The following is a 20,043-nucleotide window of genomic DNA, read 5'->3' on the forward strand; positions in this document are numbered from 1 at the left end:
CTCAAATGCATCATATTATAGACCAAATTTTGCTTTTTTTGTTTTCCTTTGTTAACAGCTATTATAGTATTTCAGGCACATCACTTCCTGTATTCCAATATAGAAGAGTCGTGTATTACATACAGGTTAGTCAACATTTGTCAGCCACATATAGTCAAAAATTACTAGTCAGTTTCTTCAATTAGCATTCAGCAGAACAGAGAGTTCTTCCAATATTAGAGAAAGAAAAGAATTAATTGAGTTGAATATAAAAAGAGAATTATACTGCTCAGGCAATGTTAAGGATTCTGTAGGGTAATTTTTGCCTACATGTGGCTGACAAACAGTGCCTAGCCCCCATGTCACACATGACTGACTCTTCCACATTGCAATACAAAAAAAAGTGAGGTGCCAGGAGACATAAAGTATGGGAGAGACTGAAAGCAGGATTCCCTTTCTGCTGGGAAGAGTTTACTTTTTCTGTTTTATGAAGAAAGAGAAAAGTTCAGCTGAATTTGAAAGAACAGGTAGGGTTAGACCTTGAACTGGAGAAAGAGATGCAATGCAGACAAGAGAACATACATAAAATTGGTAGAGGCCAAGTGGAAGAACAGGAAATAAGCCTGGAAAAGCAAATTAGAGTTGGAACTTTTAAAATAACATCTTTATTAAGTATAGTACACAAATGCCAGAAAATCCTTTTTCAGTCATACTATTCACCCACTTAAAGCATACAATTCAATAGTTTTTAGTATATTCACACAGTTGTGTATAACCATCACCACAGTCATTTTCAGAACATTTTCATCATTCCAAAAAGAAACCATTAGCAGTCACTCTCCTCCCCCCTCTCATTCCCCAGGTCCAAGCAACCACTAAAACCACTAAGCTTTCTATCTCTGTGAATTTGCCTATTCTGGACATTTCAAATAAATGGAATCATACATGCTGTTACTTGTGACTGTTTTTCTTTGACTTAGAATACTTCCAAAGTTCATCTGTGTTGTAGCATACATCAATGTTTCATTCCTTCATACATTTTGGCTCAATCATATTGCCCTATATGGATATTACACATATTATTAATCCATTCAACATCTAATGGACATCTGAGTTGTTTCTGCTTTGGGGCTATTATAAATAATGCTGCTACAAATATTCATGTGCAAGTTTCTGCGTGGATGTGTGTTTAAATTTCACTTCAGGTTATACTTAGGAGTGGAATCATTTGGTAATTCTGTCTAATCAGTTGAGGAACTGCAGAATGTGTCCCAAAACAGCTGAACCATTTTACGTTCCCACCAGTAGTGTAAGAGGGTTCCAATTTTTCCACTGGGTGTGAAACGATTTCTCAATATAGATTCAGGTTTAAGATTTAAGAAAAGTCAAATGCAATATTAAATGAGACATTGAAGGTTTTAAAAGAAGACAGCAATGTGATCATGCTGTTTCAATAAGATTTATATACATATCTTCTCTACCCCTCTAGGCTCCAAGTTTACTGGACTAAGGGCAAAACACAAATTTTCATATTTCTCATTGTTCCAGCACACTTGTGGCTAACTTGTGTTTATTAAAATAAAAATGCAAACCTCCAAGAGGTTATCCTCTATTTTGGTTGTATGGTATATTCAACAGTATTTATGAACCTGCATATAATGAATATAGAAAAAATGGAAGCAAGATCTAGTTTAAAAAAATACTCCAAAGCCTATCTTTTTAAAATAAAAAATTATATTTATAGAAACAGTATATGCAATACCTTTAAAGTAAAGGACAATTAGACTAATAATAAAAATAGTCTCCCCTTCCATCTCTCCCTACTCCTGACTTCTGCACCCAAAGCAAATACTTTCAATACTTCTTGCTTTTCTTCTATTTAATTCAAATTTAAAAATATACTTTGTTTGATTTTTTTCAAGATTTAGTTACTTCCTGAATTTTACTACAGGAGATGGCTTAGCATCTTTTGGCCTATACCCCACCTCCACGGACACATTTTTCCCTGACTCTTTGCCCCTACTTCAATGGTAACATCTCTCCTTTTCAGCTGAATAACAGTGTTTCCATGGCCGTGATTCCACAGATGCTAATCACAATGAACCACACAGTAAACCACAATTACATTCTTTTTCTCTTGTTATGATGATTTTAAATATGATTTTTAATTGTTCTTGGATGTTAAAAACCGCCTCTCCCCTCTCCTAGCTGTTTATGTACTTGTCACTAAATCATCTTCAAATATCCCAAAAAACACAATAGTACTTCTGCTAAATGCTCTCTCTTCCTTTCCTTCACCTGTTCCTATCTGAACTGGCTTCTCTAGGCCTGCAGACTTGCGGGGGTCCTAGGCTGTCTCTAGACCATCATCTTGTAAATTCCCTTTGCCTGTCTCGGTTCTGGTTCTCCTGGATTCCAAGTCTCCTTTCTCTCCCTCCCTTCCTTCTTTCTTTCCTTCCTTCCTCACCCTCTCAGTTCATTAAATAGACTACTCATGTAGGGTGAGCATCCAGTCAGCTGTTCAGATTTTTAGAGATTTTTTAAAACTGAAAATGACTTTACTCTAGTGGTTGGAAATAACTTTGCCTCAGAATTTTGAAAGCATTGCTCCATTGTTTTCTGATTTTCACCTAAGAGGTTCCATGCCATTATAGGTCCCCATCCTCTATAGGTAACTTGCTCCTATTACTCTGGAAGCATTTATAATCACGTCTTTATTCCTGGCTATCTAGTATTTCACAAAAATGTATCTTGAAGTATCTTTCAATCATTATATATGAAATATATGGGCCTCATTCTAGAATTTCAGTTCTTTTGGTTATTGAAATTTTCCTTTATTTAAAAACTTGGACCAGGAGCAGTGGCACACATCTGTAATCCTAGCAACTCAGAAGGCTGAGGCAGAATGATCACAAATTCAAAGCCAGCCACAGCAATTTAGCGAGGCCCTAACCAATTTAGAGACCGTATCTCAAAATAAAAAATAAAAGGGGCCAAGGATGTGGCTCAGTGATTAAGCACCCCTGGATTTAATCCCTGATACCAAAAAAATAAAAATGACCAGGCACAGAGGTACACACCTATAATCCCAACAACTGAGGAAACTAAGGCAGGATAATCTTAAATTCAAGGCCAGCCTCAGCAACTTAGTGATGCCCTCTGTTAAAAAATAAAAAGGGCTAGGGATATAGCTCAGTGGTAAAGTAATCTGGGTTCAATCCCCAGTACCAAAAAAGCAAAAACCAATATTCTTGTTCTGCCCAAAACGTTTAGAAATTTTGCTTTCCCTACTCTTGCTGGAAATACTATTATTTTGAACTAATCTCTGCTTGTCTTACCTTTCCCTCATTTTTCATATCTTTCTCTTTTTGCTTGAAAAACCTTTTCAACTTTGTCTCTAATTTTTTTCTATAATATTGTGATAATTGTACAACTGTGTCTATACCAAAAAAATCACTGAATTATAATACACTTAAAACAGGTGAATTTTATGGTAGGTAGTTACATCTAAATAAAGCTATTTTAATACAACAACAAAATGAAATACTGAACAGCTGACTGGATGCTCGTCCTACATGAGTAAGACGACTCATTATACAGTATGTAGAATTTCACTTCATCTGTCCCCTAAAGAGTTTGAACAAATATCTTAGCTTCTAGGGATAACCAGAATAGTTGAGGATATGAGGAATACAAATATATTTTCTCTATCTCTTCCCCCATGGTACAATTTTTATTGCTTATATTATTTTTATAGTATTTACATTCTGTTCTATGATGCTAATTCATTTGATTATTTTCTTGACATAGTAAGCCCCTTTAATATATAAATTGAACAGCTCCTTCATTTGGACAATTGTCTTCTATCACATCTTTGAATTTTTTGTTTTGTATTATAGGGGCACTAACTGGTCTTATGTTTGACACTCCTTTATATCTTCTCTATATCCATCACATATTCTCTTTTTTTTCCTTTTTTTATTGGTTGTTCAAAACATTACAAAGCTCTTGACATATCATATTTCATACATTAGATTCAAGTGGGTTATGAACTCCCATTTTTACCCCAAATACAGATTGCAGAATCACATCAGTTACACATCCACATTTTTACATAATGCCATATTAGTAACTGTTGTATTCTGCTACCTTTCCTATCCTCTACTATCGCCCCTCCCCTCCCCTCCCACCTTCTCTCTCTACCCCATCTACTGTAATTCATTTCTCTCCTTGTTTTTTTTCCCATTCCCCTCACAACCTCTTATATGTAATTTTGTATAACAATGAGGGTCTCCTTCTATTTCCATGCAATTTCCCTTTTCTCTTCCTTTCCCTCCCACCTGACTGTTTAATGTTAATCTTTTCCTCCTGCTCTTCCTCCCTGCTCAGTTCTTAGTTGCTCTCATTATATCAAAGAAGACATTTGGCATTTGTTTTTTAGGGATTGGCTAGCTTCACTTAGCATAATCTGCTCTAATGCCATCCATTTCCCTGTAAATTCCATGATTTTGTCATTTTTTTAGCAGAGTAATACTCCATTGTGTATAAATGCCACATTTTTTTAATCCATTCATCTATTGAAGGGCATCTGGGTTGGTTCCACAGTCTAGCTATTGTGAATTGTGCTGCTATGAACATCGATGTGGCAGTATCCCTGTAGTACGCTCTTTTAAGGTCTTCAGGGAATAGTCCGAGAAGGGCCATAGCTGGGTCAAATGGTGGTTCCATTCCCAGCTTTCCCAGGAATCTCCATACTGCTTTCCAAATGGGCCGCACCAATTTGCAGTCCCACCAGCAATGTATAAGAGTACCCTTTTCCCCACATCCTCGCCAGCACTTGTTGTTGTTTGACTTCATAATAGCTGCCAATCTTACTGGAGTGAGATGGTATCTTAGGGTGGTTTTGATTTGCATTTCTCTGACTGCTAGAGATGGTGAGCATTTTTTCATGTACTTATTGATTGATTGTATGTCCTCCTCTGAGAAGTGTCTGTTCAGGTCCTTGGCCCATTTGTTGATTGGGTTATATTCTCTAATTACTTTATTCCTTCCAACCCCTTCCCTACTCCTCATTCATTTTGATTAGCGCAAACCTTTCCTCCATGGTAAAATTTAATTTTCTAACTTGTCTATTTATTGATGTTTATAATCTATGATCTATAGTAAGGTGGTTTGGAGTTTCAATTTATCTCATCAATTTTGCGATCTCTTCCTCTCCCTCATTTGTTTCACTTTTTCATGTTTGCCTTTATTTAATTGAATTCATCATATCATCAATAACATTTTTTTGAGGAGTTCTTGGTTTATTTTTGTTCCTTGGGTAGCATTTTCCCTCATACTGAATTCATTGTCTTCTGCATAACTTTCCCCCCACCCTTTCTTCTATGGTGTGTTTTAAGGCTGTTGTGCCATTTCTATTCATCTTTTTCACACTTCATGTTGGCAGGCTGTCTAGACCACCTATTTGCTCAGATGAGTGAATTATCTTTGAAGCTGTCTTTCCATGTAAGTGGTGCCAATTTTTGCTGTCTCAAAGATGCATTTTGAGAACTGGATGCTATTTTCTATCCAGTTTTCTGTAACTTGGAGGTAAAGGGAGAGAATGGAAGAGACAGAGCAAGGTTAATGTTACCTCTGCAATTCAATCAGTAATATTCAGCTGATGTTTAATAAATGGTGGCTCAATGAATCAAACTTTTAAAAACTAGCAGCCAGCCAGGGCTATGCCTCCCACTAGAAACCAGTATCACATAGTCTTCCTTCTCAGTAGAGCCTCAGTAAGAAGCTGCTCTGTTTTGTTAAAAAGTGAACAGGCCTGATGGTCAGTGAGGAATCAGCACTCTATTGGTAGAATATCTATATATATATATACACATTCTTCAAATTAAACTGAAGTTTCATAGTATCTATGAACTTCCTTTGATTTCCAAATTCTACTCCAGGAATAGAGTTGACAGAAATATTTGCACAGGTATATAAAATTATATGGAACAGCCAGGTGTGGTGATGCACACCTGTAATCCCAGTGGCTCAGGAGGCTGAGGCTGGAGGATCAAGAGTTCAAAGACACCTCAGCAAAAATCGAGGCACTAAGCAACTCAGTGAAACCCTGTCTCTAAATAAAATACAAAATAGGGCTGGAGATGTAGCTCAGTGGTCGAGTGCCCCTGAGTTCAATCCCTTGTACCCCCCCCCCCCAAAATTATATGGAACAAAGATGTTCATAAAAAGATTATTTATAATCATGAAAATCTGAAAACAACATTCAATAGCAAACTAAATAAATTGTAGTATGTGGAACAGTCATAATGGAAATGAACTGCTCAATATTTATCTTATCTCTGATAATTAGGCTAATTCAATCATGGTGATCCCTTTCTTCCTAATGTAGAGTTTAGGAATAAGCAAGAAAGGTAAACTGCTTTCATCTCCCTCCCATCCTGAGGATCCAGGAGAATCCCTAAGAAGCATAGCCACACCCTAACTGAATTTAGAACCAGTTACAGACATAATCAGTTCAAAACAATATAGGCTGGACTTTTATGTTACTTAAGGATGTACCAACTAATGGTACTATGCAAGAAGTGGTAGATTATACTTACACAAATAAAGATGTTCATAATATATTAATGGAACAAAAAGTTATAAGCAGTGATTAGATTTGCCATTTTGTTTTAAAATTACATTTGTTTTATTCATGGATAAAATTAGAAGAACATATAAAATCTATTTGTATTCACTGACTCTTCAATAGGATTATTAGGATCTTTAACTTTTTATGTTTTATGATTATTGGAAATTTTCACTTGAAATATATAAAAATGAATAAATTTTTACAATATGTAGTAAAAATGCATGCATTCTTTTGTAGTAAAGAATGAATATAAAATGAAACAGATAAATTCGACTTGATTAACTAATTTCTTACAGCAATGACTTTGTTTATTCTCATTTCATAGGTTTCCATAAAAATGTCATTTAAATTGTATGGTTATTGGCTAATTTTGTCACAGTAATGGAACTTGTACATAGAGCCAATAGGTCTGAGAACAGAAATGGTTTGCTGTTCTACTGTGAACAAACTTAAAAAGTGATTAAAATAATGTTACAGATCAGTATTCATGACAATGGGGTCCAAGTATCTGTCCAAATTATTTGACTGTTGAAATTCATTAGACCAATTCTAATTAAAATAGGCCATTTTGAGTGCCTCCTATATGCCAGACTGTGTAACATGCACCTGAGAGTAGTTAACAGTAAATGCCTGTGGCTTAGATCTACTCATGAAAACAGTATTTGTTTGAATGGATTTGATCCTCTTAACTGTTGATTTTTTCATCTGAAAAAGAAACTCTACAACTCCTCCCAGTGGCTAAAGATATTTGATGCAATTTTAATGGAAATTTCCATTTCCCACTTAATGAATATTAAAATCAATGCTTCTTCAGAACTAAATTTTTGTATCCATATCCAGATTAAATTGCCTTTGTTTTTGAGGGCAGGGCAGGGACCAGGATCTTGATACCTTGCTCAGGCTGGTCTCAAACTTGTAGGCTCAAGCTATCCTCTGGCCTCAGCCTCACAGGTATGCCACCATACCCAGCTCTAAATTACATATTTTGTATATTTGTGTATTTGGTCATTCACTATCTTTTCACTCTTACTGGCCACTGTGGTTTTTCAATACAAAGTGTTTTTCTCTATAAAAATGGATCTGAGGGCTGGGGATGTGGCTCAAGCGGTGGCGCGCTCGCCTGGCATGCGTGCGGCCCAGGTTCGATCCTCAGCACCACATACAAACAAAGATGTTGTGTCCGCCGAGAACTAAAAAATAAATATTAAAATTCTCTCTCCCTCTCTCTCCTCTCTCTCACTCTTTCTTTAAAAAAAAAAAAAATGGATCTGAGTGTTTTCACCTTGCAAAATCCCAGATTTGTGTTTAATCCTATTCAGAAACTTTCTCAGTTCACCAAAGGTAATCAGGTTCTAACTTACACATTCACAAGAGCAGCATAAAAGAACTAATAAATCCAAAAGCAAACTTTACTGAATAACAGGTCTATGGTAAGCAAATTATTACTTTCCTTTATAAGACAGTCTACAAATGAAAAAAGGAAAAACTCACACCAATTAAAACACTAAGGCAAGAAAAAAAACTGAATTAAACTAGTACAAATTGAGTATATTCAGTAAAAAAAAATATATCAATAAGAAATTGGCAGAATATTTTAAGAAGCTGAATGACTTTCCTACCTTCATGTTTCTTTGTGATAGCATTCTTTTGTTCTCCTGGAATAACTTTATATTTACTTTAAGGAAAACTCTTGTTAAAATATTGTCATTTAATTCTATATTAAATGTCAAAAGTATCATAATTGATCCTTTATTCTTACAACATTGATTACCACAAAGCTTACAACTACAAATTTTTATGTTTTCAGTCTTCATGATTTTTAAATTTCCTATAAATATGCAGATAAATACATTAAATAGCATAACACATTTATATTGACTCAATATTATGAGAGATGTCATGCCAATTCAAAATTGGCCTGTTCCTACTGAAATCTTATTTCAATATTGCAAAGCTGAAAGAGCTAGCTTTAAATTTTAAAAACTACAAAACTCTACTGTATGTATTCTACTTAAACACAGTATAAATAATATATAATAATATTTAAGTCTCTAAAATCTGTAATCAATACTTGAACATATTTAAAATACCTTCAAACCACAGCATGAGAACTTTTTAAATTAGAAATTAATTTCTGCTTTAAATTGTTTGGGGGTAAGAAAAAGAATGCATTATTCATCTATTTTGTATAACTTCCTTAAGTAACAATAGAATTCTTTGGAATTAAAGTTGAAGTTCAAGCCAGGCACAGTGGTGCATGCCAGAAATCCTAGTGGCTCATGAGGCTAAGGCAGGAGGATTGGAGTTCAAAGCCAGTCTCATCAATGGTAAGGTGATAAGCAACTTGGTGAGACCCTGTCTCTAAATAAAATACAAAATAGGGCTGGGGATGTGGTTCATGGCCAAGTGCCCCTGAGTTCAATCCCTGGTACAAAAAAAAAAAAAATGTTAAAGTTCTATATGAATAATGGTAACAACACAGTGGGACAAGTGCAGTGCACCACACAATTAAATAGGTTTTATATATATTTTATATTATCATTACAGAACCATCAGATCTTCAATTTTTAAAATATTTTTTCATATAAGTGAACATTTAAACCGAAATAAATACACAAAAATAGTCATCTGGTCCTTGACAAAGGTGCCAAAAGCATACACTGGGGAAACAACTAATGCTAGGAAAACTGGATATCCATATGTAGAAGAATGAAACTAGATCCCTACCTCTCACCCTGCATAAAAATCACCTCAGAGTGGATCAAAGACCTAGGAATTAGACCACAAACAATGAAACTGCTAGAAGAAACACAGGGGCAACACTCCAAACTTTGGCAACTACTTAATAAGACTCCTAAAGCTAAAGAAATAAAACCAAGAATCAATAGGTAGGACAGCATTAAATTAAAAACTTCTGTACAGCAAAAGAAATAATTAAGAGTGTGAGGACAAAGCCTACAGAATGAGAGAAAATCTTTGCCAGTTAGTCTTTTGACAGGGGCTTAATAACCCCAGTATATAAAGAACTAAAAAAAACTAATAAGCCACTCAATAATTGGACATAAGATCTAAAGAGACACTTCTAAAAAGAAGAAATACAAATATTCAACAAATACATTTAAATAAAAGGCTCAACATGCTTAGCAATCAGGGAGATACAAATCAAAACTACACTAAAAGCTCACTTTAGAATGATAATTATCGAGAATAAAAATAATGATAATTGCTGGTGAGGATATGTGGAAAAAGGTACACTTGCACATTGTTGTTGGGACTGTAAATTAGTACAACCACTTTGAAAACAAGACTAGGAATGGAATCACCATATAACCCAACTATCCCACTCCTTGATGTTTATCCAAAATAACTAAATCAGCCTACTATAGTGCTATAAACATCATACCAATGTTTATAGCAGCACAAGCCACAACAGCCAAGTTATGTAACCAACATAGGTGCCTACTAACAAACAAATGGATAAAGAAAATGTACATACACAATGGAGTTGTACTCAGTCAAAAAGAAGAAGGAAATTATGTCATTTGCAGGTAAATGGATAGAACTGTAGAACATCATGAAATAAGCCAGACTCAGAAAGGGCCAAATGTTTTCTCTGATATGTTGAAGCTAGAGAGAAAAAGGGAATAAAAAGGGGGGAAATCTCACGAAAATAGAAGGGCGATCAGTAAATAGAAATAAGGGGATGAAGGGGCAGGGAGGACAGGAGAGAAAGGGAAGAACAAGGAAATGAAGTTGACTAAATTATGCTAGATGCATGTAAGAATACACCACAATTCATTCCAATTTTATATATAACTATAATACATCAACTTAAAAAGTAAATAAATAGAAGGATGATCAAAAGAGTAGCAGAAGGAGATGGGTGGAAGGAAGGGGGTAGTACTGAGGATTGAAACGGAGAAAACTATCTTATATACATTCATGAATATGTCAAAATGAACTCCACTATTACATCTGACTATAATACATACATTAAATTTTTAAATTAAAAAATTGAAAAATTTAAAGGGAAAGAAAAATACCTGGCAATACCAAATATTTGCAAGGAACTCTTAGTCGTTGCTGGTAGAAATGCAAAATAGTATGGCCCATTAGAACAACAATTTGGCAATTTCTTACAAAGCCAAATACAATCTTACCATACCAGCCAGCAATCGAACTCCTAGGTATTTATCCAATTGAGCTGAAAACTTATGCCCACACAAAATCTATGTTTATAGCAGCTTTACTACAATAGCCAAGTCCTGGAAGCAGCCAGGATGTCCATAGGTAAATGGATAAGCAAACTATATTCCATACAATGGAATATTGTTCAGTGACAAAGAAATGAAATCTTGAGTCATGAAAAGACCTGAAGAAAACTTAAATGCATATTTCAATGAAAGAAGCTCTTCTTCAAAGGCTATATGCATACTATATGATTCCAATAAGATGCAATTTTGGAAAAGGAAAAGCTACAGAGATAGTAAAAACATCAGTGGGCCAAGTGTAGTGGTATACACCTGTAATCCCAGCTACTCAGGAGGCTGATGCAGGAGGACTGCAAGTTCAAAGCCAGCCTCGGCAACTTAACAAAATAAAAAATCAGCAGAGCATGGTGGTTGCACACCTATAATCCTAGCAGCTCAGGAGGCTGAGATAGGAGGATCAAGAGTTCAAAGCCAGCCTCAGCAACTCTGCAAGGCCCTAAGCAACTCAGTGAGACCTTGTCTCTAAATAACATACAAAAAAGGACTGGGGATGTGTCTCAGTAGTTAAGCATCTTTGGGTTCAATCCCTGGTACAAAAATAAATAAATAAATGAAAGAGTTGGGGTGTAGCTCAGTGTTAGAGCACTTGCCTAACATGTGGGAAGTCCTGGCGTTCAATCCCCAGTACATCAAAAAGTTATATATAGGTGAAGCACAGAGTATTTTTAGGTCAGAGAACCTATTCTGCATGGTACTGTAATAATGGATACGTAACATGCATTTATAAAAACCCACAGAACTGTAAATGAATTTTAGTTAATAACAACGTATCAATATTGGTTCCTAAATTATAAAAAACATACCATACTAATGCATGATATTAATAGGAGAAGCTGCCAGTGGAGGAAGTATATGGAAACTCTGAACTATCTGCTCAATTCTGTAAATCTACAACTGTACTAAAAAATAAAGTTCAGAATTTTAAAAAAAGTGAAGATTAAAGAAGGACACTCTAGGGACTGGGGTTGTGGCTCAGTGATAAGAGCACTTGCCTCCCACATGTGAGGCCCTGGGTTCAATCCTCAGCACCACATATAAACAAACAAATAAAATAAAGGTATTGTGTCTATGTACAACTAAAAAAATATTCTAAAGAAGGCTACTCTAAAGTTAAATAAGTTAATCTACCACATTAGTTATTTCCTAGATAATTAAAGAATTGACATGTTTTCTATACTAAATTCTCCTGATAAAAGTGCTAAGAAGAAACTCAACTATCACTAGTTAAACTATTATGTATGGTGGAGACATGAAGACTGAGGCTTCTCTCTCACAAGAAAGTTCAAATGAACTTCACACTAAATTAACTGAAAAAACCATTACTCCTCTATAGTTGTCTGTGGACTATTGTCCTTGGTCTGTTATCTGACCTAAGAAGTACTGAGACAAACCCATTAGGATTAGAAATATGACATATAAAGATGCTTCCTGACATTTGTTAATCCATTTGGCAAACATTTTTTGAGCACCTACATTGATTTCACTTATTAGCTTACTCAATTCTGACAATAACCCTGCTAAGTACATATTCGTTTTATTCTAGTCATGTTATGCATGAGGATCCGTGAAGCTAAAGAGCTTGTCTAAGATCATTTGGCCACTGAATAGTAAAGGCCAGTAACCCAGGGTATTATTAGGTCAGAGGACCTATTCTGCATGTTACTGTAATAATGAATACATGACATGCATTTATAATTATAAATATTTTTTAAAAGATGCCACTTTGGGCCTTTAGTGTGGCCTTTTTATGCATTTATAATTATATGCATTTATAATTTATAATTTATATGCATTTATATTTATAAATATTTTTTAAAGATGCCACTTTTTTGCCACTGCTCTCCTTGGGCTGTTTGTTTCCTCCAAATCACACTTCCTTTTTTTTTTTTAAAAAAAAAAGGCCACTCTGAAGTCTGACTCCTAATTATTAAGAGTCATCTAACTTGTATATGGTATATCAGATAATCTAGACTCAAGTCTTAGTTATACCAGTTATTTGCTATCACTTATTAGTTTTCCAGCACATGTATAAAACAATGAAAATAGGAGTGTCTCACTCGATTACTCTGAGAAATGCCATAAAATTCATGAAAATGCTTTAAAAGTTACTAAAATATTTTCATATTCTTACCATTTCATGTCATGTCCTGTATGATATTAAATGTTTTATATTACAAATTGATTTAATTTTTAGCACAGTCCTAGCTACTGAATTGTTCTCTGATCATATGATGGAAATTTTAGAAGGATAACTTTTGCAGTCTACCGAAGCTTAGGTAGCACCCCAAAATCCTGTAGATACATTGGTGTATTTATTCCCCCCTACCAACTTTTTACATATGACTGTAGCATCCCATGCACATTTTTTAAAAATATATTTTTAGTTGTTGACAGACCTTTATTTATTTGTATGTGGTGCTGAGAATCGAATCCAGTGCCTCACACATGCTAGGCAAGCGCTCCATCACTGAGCCACAACCCCAGTGCCCCCCAATGCATATTTTTAACTGCACTGTTTTTCTACTTAACATAGAGTAAATAAACAAAAAATTGAGAGAGAATATATAGGACAGTATGTATATGCAGCTGTGTAATATTTCATGGTGTGCATTAAATGTTATTTAACGGTACCCTTTTCTAATGGACATTTAGGCTATTTTCAATGCCACAATGAGTAAGCTCATGCACTCAACATTTTGTAGATGTGCAAGTATAACTACTGAATAAAGTCCCAGAAGAAGAATTGCTGGGTCAAAGATGTTCATTTGAAATTTTTATAAATGTTACTGAATTGTACTTCACAGAGTCTGAACCAATTTACTCTCCAAAGAGTTTGACACTTGCTTCTCCAAATTCCTAACATATGTTTTCCAGGCTAGCCTCAAATTCATGGGCTCAAGGGATCCTCTTGTCTCAGCCTCCTGACCAGCTGGGACTATTAGCGGATACTATCATGCTCCAGCTTCAATGCTATTTTTTAAAAAGTCAATTCGCAGCAACCTCAGTTTACTAAATATATCAAGTCTTACCCATCCACATCTGGTGTTAACTTTGGCTCAGATTTCCAACAACCATTCTTCACCACTTCACAGTAACTCACAAGGGACAATTCTTCCCTTATCTACTTTCAAAGGCAAACTTCAAATCTTTTCTTAGGAAAAGAGCTATATTTGATTTGATGCAATATTTATGTATTTTGTAACTATTTAACATGTGTATAATGGTGCTACCATTTTCATTAAGTTCCTATCTTCATTCGCGCCTGTAATCCCAGTAACTCGGGAGGCTGAGGCAGGAGGATTGCAAGTTCAAAGAAAGCCCTGCAACTTAGTAAGGCCCTAAGCAACTCAGTGAGACCCTGTCTCAAAATAAAACACAAAAAAGGCCTGGGGACATAGCTAAGTGGTTAACAGCCCCTGGGTTCAATCCCTGGTACCAATAAAAAAAAGTTTATATCTTCTCTTTATGTGTCACTGGCAAAGTGTTACATCCCTAGCCCCATCTTCCTCACAAGGTTTGTGATTTTTATTGCCCAATTTTGCTAAATTCAGTGATTTTTATGGACAAATACACCCTTTTATACCAGAACTAACTGTAAAAATCAAATGACAATATCCTCTCCAAATACATCTATTAACTATTAGAAAAATTCAAAGCTTGATAAATCAGCAATACAAACCAATAAGATTTCAACCAGTTTTCACTGTTTAAAAACTGCAAACTAAGAAGTTAAAAAAATTAATTTCAAATGCTAAGATAATAATGTGGGAAGATGTTTTCAGTTGTTACACTTTTGTTTTCTGGAGTTTTTAATGAATAGAAGATAGTTCTTAAGAAAAAGAACACAGTCATTTCCCAAGGAATAAGGCAGTAATTTATGGAACCAAACTACTCAGCATGCATACCCTGCTCTCCTTGGGCTGTTTGTTTCCTCCAAATCACACAAAATTACCAATTTCAATTCAGTTTTCATCCATTCCCCTTGCACAAGGTATCTTTTCTTCTTGGTCTCATCAAATCATTTATTCCCCTCACCAACTCCATTCTTCACTGCTCCCTATTCCTCTGAGTTCCTACAGCACTGATTTTTGTTCAATTACATAGTTTTAATTTCATACTATTTGTTCATTTCATCCTTATCCCTTGAATGTGCAAGCTCCTCAAGGGGGAAAAAAATCTTCCTAATATTTTGAAATCCACACAAAGCTTAGCATGTGGAGCAGAGTAAGTGCTCAAGAAGTTTTTGCTGCTAGGTAACAAACAAGACAAAATTACAGGTACCAAAATATCTTCTGGTTTTCTTAGTTAGAACTCCACCACCTCTGGTATTTCAATGTCTTTGAAGAAGCTAAAATTTTAACTTGGCTCTGCTGAAAATATTTATGGTTGCTAAGGAAATAAAATCTGTTCAATTTGCACTCCAATATTTTATCACGACAAAGGCCAAACAAGAAATTCTTGTTATTACACGAGACATTTTTATAAGTAGGCATTTGCATATTATGAAATATATGTAAGCAATTTTATTTTGAAGCACTTTATCATAATGCCAAATCATCCCAGTGGTTTTTAAAGCTTTCTTTTGGTAGCAGAAAAAAATTTTTTTTTCTTTTTCCAAACAAAAAGCATAGTAGAATTCTACCATATGGAAAAAAACAAAAAACATATCTTGCTAATGTGGTGGGAGAGGGCTGTAGTCTGCCTGCTTGGGTCCCTCTCAAACCATCTGTTCCCTGCCTCTATTCCCCAAATGCATTGGCCCCTTCTGGCTTCTTTGAGAACCACACAGTGCTGAGAAACATTCATGGAATAATCAGCAAACTGCCAAGAACAGAAAAACAATTCTTAATTTTTTTAAAAATTACTAATCAGTAAAATATAAAATTAAAACTTACCCATTTCTACTGAAAACTCTTAGCCATGCTTTGATGTTTGGTCCTAACAAACATAAACAAGGTACGGTAGTAAAAGTAGACAAAAGAACCGCAAATGAAAATGTTTCCAACACCAACCTAAAACAAACAAACAAACAAAACTTCATTAATTTCTTAAAAAGTGTTAAAGATACACATATACTCACATACAAAATCTTTATCACATGAACAGATTTAATATAAAAATATTTACTGATATTTTGAAAAGTTACATGAGTCCCATCAAAATGACTATAAATAATCTTACTGCTAAAATACAAACTTTAAAAGCCAATCTAGGAAATATCTAGTTTTAATGATAAATGTCAAAAATGTGAAAAACCCTAAGATTCATACTGAAACTTCCATTTCTGGATGTTAGCTTTCTTCCTCAACAGTCTCTAGAATTTTCTCTACAACCAATGATTCAACTCTTATTTCTAGTCTGTGCTGGATCAGACAAACGCTATCATGTCTGATGACAGAGATCTTGTCCTCTCTCTAAAAAAGAATAAATCTGTTAGTTTAATATATATATAAGCCGAGTACAGTGGCACATGCCTGTAATCCCAGCAACTCAGGAGGCTGAAGCAGGAGGATAGAAAGTTCAAAGCCAGCCTCAGCAAAAGTGAGGCACTAAAAACTCTGTGAGACCCTGTCTCTAAATAAAATACAAAACAGGGCTGGAAATGTGGCTCAGTGGTCAAGTGCCCCTGAGTTCAATCCCTGGTACTGCCTCCCCCCCAAAATATGTATATATACAGTTATATATATATAACTGTATACATGGTTATAGATGTGTGTATATGTGTGTGTGTGTGTGTGTATATATATATATATATATATATATATATATATACACGTAATTTCATCATGATCATTAATCACAGCTAAACTAAAGTTTTCCAAACTGTAATAAACTTTATGTAAGAAATATTTATTAGTCTCCACTGATTTGAAATTGGTTAGTTTTGAAAAAGTATTGAGTTTAATTTGACCTATAAATATTAGCTTATTAACTATTTTAATATAAAAATTTATTGACTTTCCTTAGGAAAACACTCTTTCAACTAATTCAGAATCACATTCGTTAAGAAGTGATGTGTTATAACTAACTTACACATATCATGACAGTGAGTTCCCTTAGAGGTCTAAAAGAGACACATTAGCATATTAATACTAATTAGTGTTTTAAATATACATACACACACAGTTCCTCACCTGCCCTCCCTCCTCCCAACATGTATTTGGGCAACAGAAGGCTAAATAATAGAAGCATTTAATGAACTAAGTTATAAATTGTTATTCTGCTTTTTTAAAAAACAGCAGAATACAGTGCTAAAGAAGAAAAATTATGTTTTCTCCTGCCTTGATTCATTAATCACACCACAGTTTTTCTATTATTGCCAGCAGAGTTAACATATTGTTTAAGCTTTTTAAAATATGAAGTTAAAAGTAAAAATTTCAAACTTACTCTATTAGTGGTGCTCCATATAGAACAAAAATCACATGAAAGGAAAAGCAAGACATAAGAAAGTAGATACAACATTTCAAAATTCTGGTTACCTAAAAAAGAAATGAATAATTTGAAGACTCAAGAGACTGATAAAGGATAAATTCTTCCATTTTATCTACAAATACAACTTTTTCCCATAATGTGTGAAATAGCTTAATGTTCTAAAAGGTAAATGCCATGCACACCCACATTCTACCCACCCATGAGTCAAATGGATTTCTGTTTCTATAATATGTATTGAGCTATGCTATTAATCCATATTTATGAAATACTTGTTGATAACAGAGTGCTAGAATATAAAATACACACAGTACTTGTTATATAATAGTACATGAAATCGCTGCAGAAAATAACTTTTTGTTTTTTCATTTTAAAACAAAACTCCTGGGACAACTGCAACACAAAAACAAAATACTATATAATTTTCTAAGCCACATTCATATTACTGTATGAATCATATGAAAAAAGACCTGAACATCTACAAATAACACACATAGGACCCACTTGATTTGGAACTTAAGAAGGTATAATTTTAAAATACACATTAAGCTTTTAAAACCATATGGCAGTAAAGATGTTAAATTAAATTACCTAATAGAGAGCTTATATATGATATTGAATGTTAAGTGAGAACTTTATTAAAGTAATAGTCAAACATAGTGAATATTCCAGAAAATTGATCCTAATATGTTAAAACTGTTTAGTCAAGGAAGACCATGTTTGAAACAACAGTTACCACAGTGAATTCTTCTATAATTTTTGAAAAGCCCACTTTCTTTCAGAAATGTAAAAGTAAATCAAAATGAACTGCAATGTCTTAAAAAATAAGGTTTCAAGGCAGCCATATGTACTTATCTTCAATGGTGATGTAAAACAATGGATTATACAAGCTCACAGTGATATAATATCCACTGAAGAAGTCATAATTTCACAATGAATACACAGTAAGGATCTATCAAACATAGTGGGTACAGCAAGCAACAAGCTACTGATTTGAAAAAAAAAATCAGATTTCTTTACATGCCAACGAGGATAAATACTTTATTCTTTCATTAAAAAAAACACAACTTCCATCCAAAACTTGCTTAAGAAGTAAGCCTTACCTTATGTGATAATGAATTTCTTTTAGAAGATATATTTGGTTTCACTACCAAATATAATACTAGATTGACAGCAGTTACAAAAACAGAACAGATGCACAACCACATCAAGTGTGTTTCCAATATCGAGAAGTTCTCCAAGAATACTGATGGAATGAAGATGCTTAGGATAATTGAAAATATGCATAAAAGATGGGCATACAGTAGTCTCTTGATATCTGTATCTTTCATGGTGTTTTCCTTGGTGGCTATCTAATAAAAAACGAATTAAGAAATATTTAATACTTAAGAAAAACATGTAAATTATTTTCCCATTGTTCTAAATGTTTCAACCTCCAAAATAAGCAATGAGCTATTTACTGTGTTTAAATACATATATTTAAATTACAGAGAGCTTGTGTATTATATTGACTAGTATTAAGTGAAGACTTTATATTAAGTATTTGTCAATTCACCACTGTGGTGAACATTCCAGAAAAAAAAAGCATCCCAGAAAAACCTGGGATTTGTCCTAATGGTTCTCATTTAATTCACACAAATCATTTTTCAAAGGTGCATACTTTACTGATAAGGAAACAGGATGAACTAGTTAGGTGCCAGATACAAGGTTTCACACGCTAGTCATTTCAACTCCTAGCCTCTTTAATATGATGATACACACCAGGGTTTGGGAAAACAATGGAAGGTAAAATGGGACAAAAAAAGTTTCAAGATTCTACCCTCCACTGATGGCGGGTAGGGCAGGGGAGAATCAGGAAACCCCTGTGTAAACAGATTCCTTCTGGGCCACCCTTGGAATCCCAGCTACCATTTGGAGATGTGGACCCAAAAGAGTGAACAGTTGTGTACAACGAATCAAAATGCATTCTGCTGTCATATATACCGAATTAGAATAAATAAAGAAAAAAAAATAAAAGAGTGATCATTAAGCACCCAGGCTCAGAGGCTTGCTGGATGGAGTCGGTGAATTGTGCACCCTCCCTGACACCGGCACTGTCAGGCCTGGGAGTGCCTCCGAGCACGCCTTCCATCGCGAGGCCGCCGCCTCCGCGTTACGAGCTGAGCGGACCCAGGTCTACAGGTGTGGCAGCGGAGAAAGCGCTTCTGAGCCATCCCAGAGCAGCCTTCGCGGGGATGCTGGACCTTCAGCTGTAGACCCACCTCAGGCTGGGTCGCTCGGGACACTGCCCCAGCCTCAGCCGGCCGGCTTGTAAACAGAAATAAATTAGTTGAGGGGCAACAATATAAAAATACAGGCGCTGGACACAAGGGAAAACTGAAGGACAGAGACAGAAACTCGGATTCGAAAGAGGGTCGCTTATCAGAGCAGTCCTTGGGTCACGCCGGAAGGGTGGCGCTCAAGCGGCCGGCCGCCGAGGGCAGGCCGGTTCGCGGAGGTTCGCGGCCTCTCCTGCAGTTGGCGGGGTGATGTGCAGCCGCGAGAGGTGAGTGTGCCGGGGGCGTCCAGCAGGGCTTACCTAACTGTCCCGCCCGCAGAGGGGAAGGGGAGGCACTGCCTCCCACTGTCAGGTGCGACGGGCTGCCATTGACCCTCGCGCAGGCGCCGGACCCGGAGGTGGAGACCCAGGACCACACAGCCAATCGTAGAAGGGAGTGGGTGGGATCAAGA

General features: G+C 35.4%; 1 protein-coding gene across 1 annotated transcript in view; it reads right to left on the reverse strand.

The window, feature by feature from the left end:
• The window catches only part of Pigf (phosphatidylinositol glycan anchor biosynthesis class F), a 34,131-nt gene extending 14,137 nt beyond the window's left edge, over positions 1 to 19,994 (reverse strand). Inside the window, exons 1-4 of the mRNA XM_076833055.1 lie at positions 19,892 to 19,994; positions 18,417 to 18,665; positions 17,272 to 17,363; positions 15,780 to 15,896 (exon numbers count right to left, since the gene is read on the reverse strand). Coding sequence (XP_076689170.1) covers positions 15,780 to 15,896; positions 17,272 to 17,363; positions 18,417 to 18,644 — 437 coding nt within the window. The 5' untranslated portion in view covers positions 18,645 to 18,665; positions 19,892 to 19,994. The remainder of the gene's footprint in view (positions 1 to 15,779; positions 15,897 to 17,271; positions 17,364 to 18,416; positions 18,666 to 19,891) is intronic.
• Between the last annotated feature and the right edge of the window lie 49 nt (positions 19,995 to 20,043).

Source organism: Callospermophilus lateralis, chromosome 14, assembly GCF_048772815.1.
Source record: "Callospermophilus lateralis isolate mCalLat2 chromosome 14, mCalLat2.hap1, whole genome shotgun sequence".
NCBI lineage: Eukaryota > Metazoa > Chordata > Mammalia > Rodentia > Sciuridae > Callospermophilus > Callospermophilus lateralis.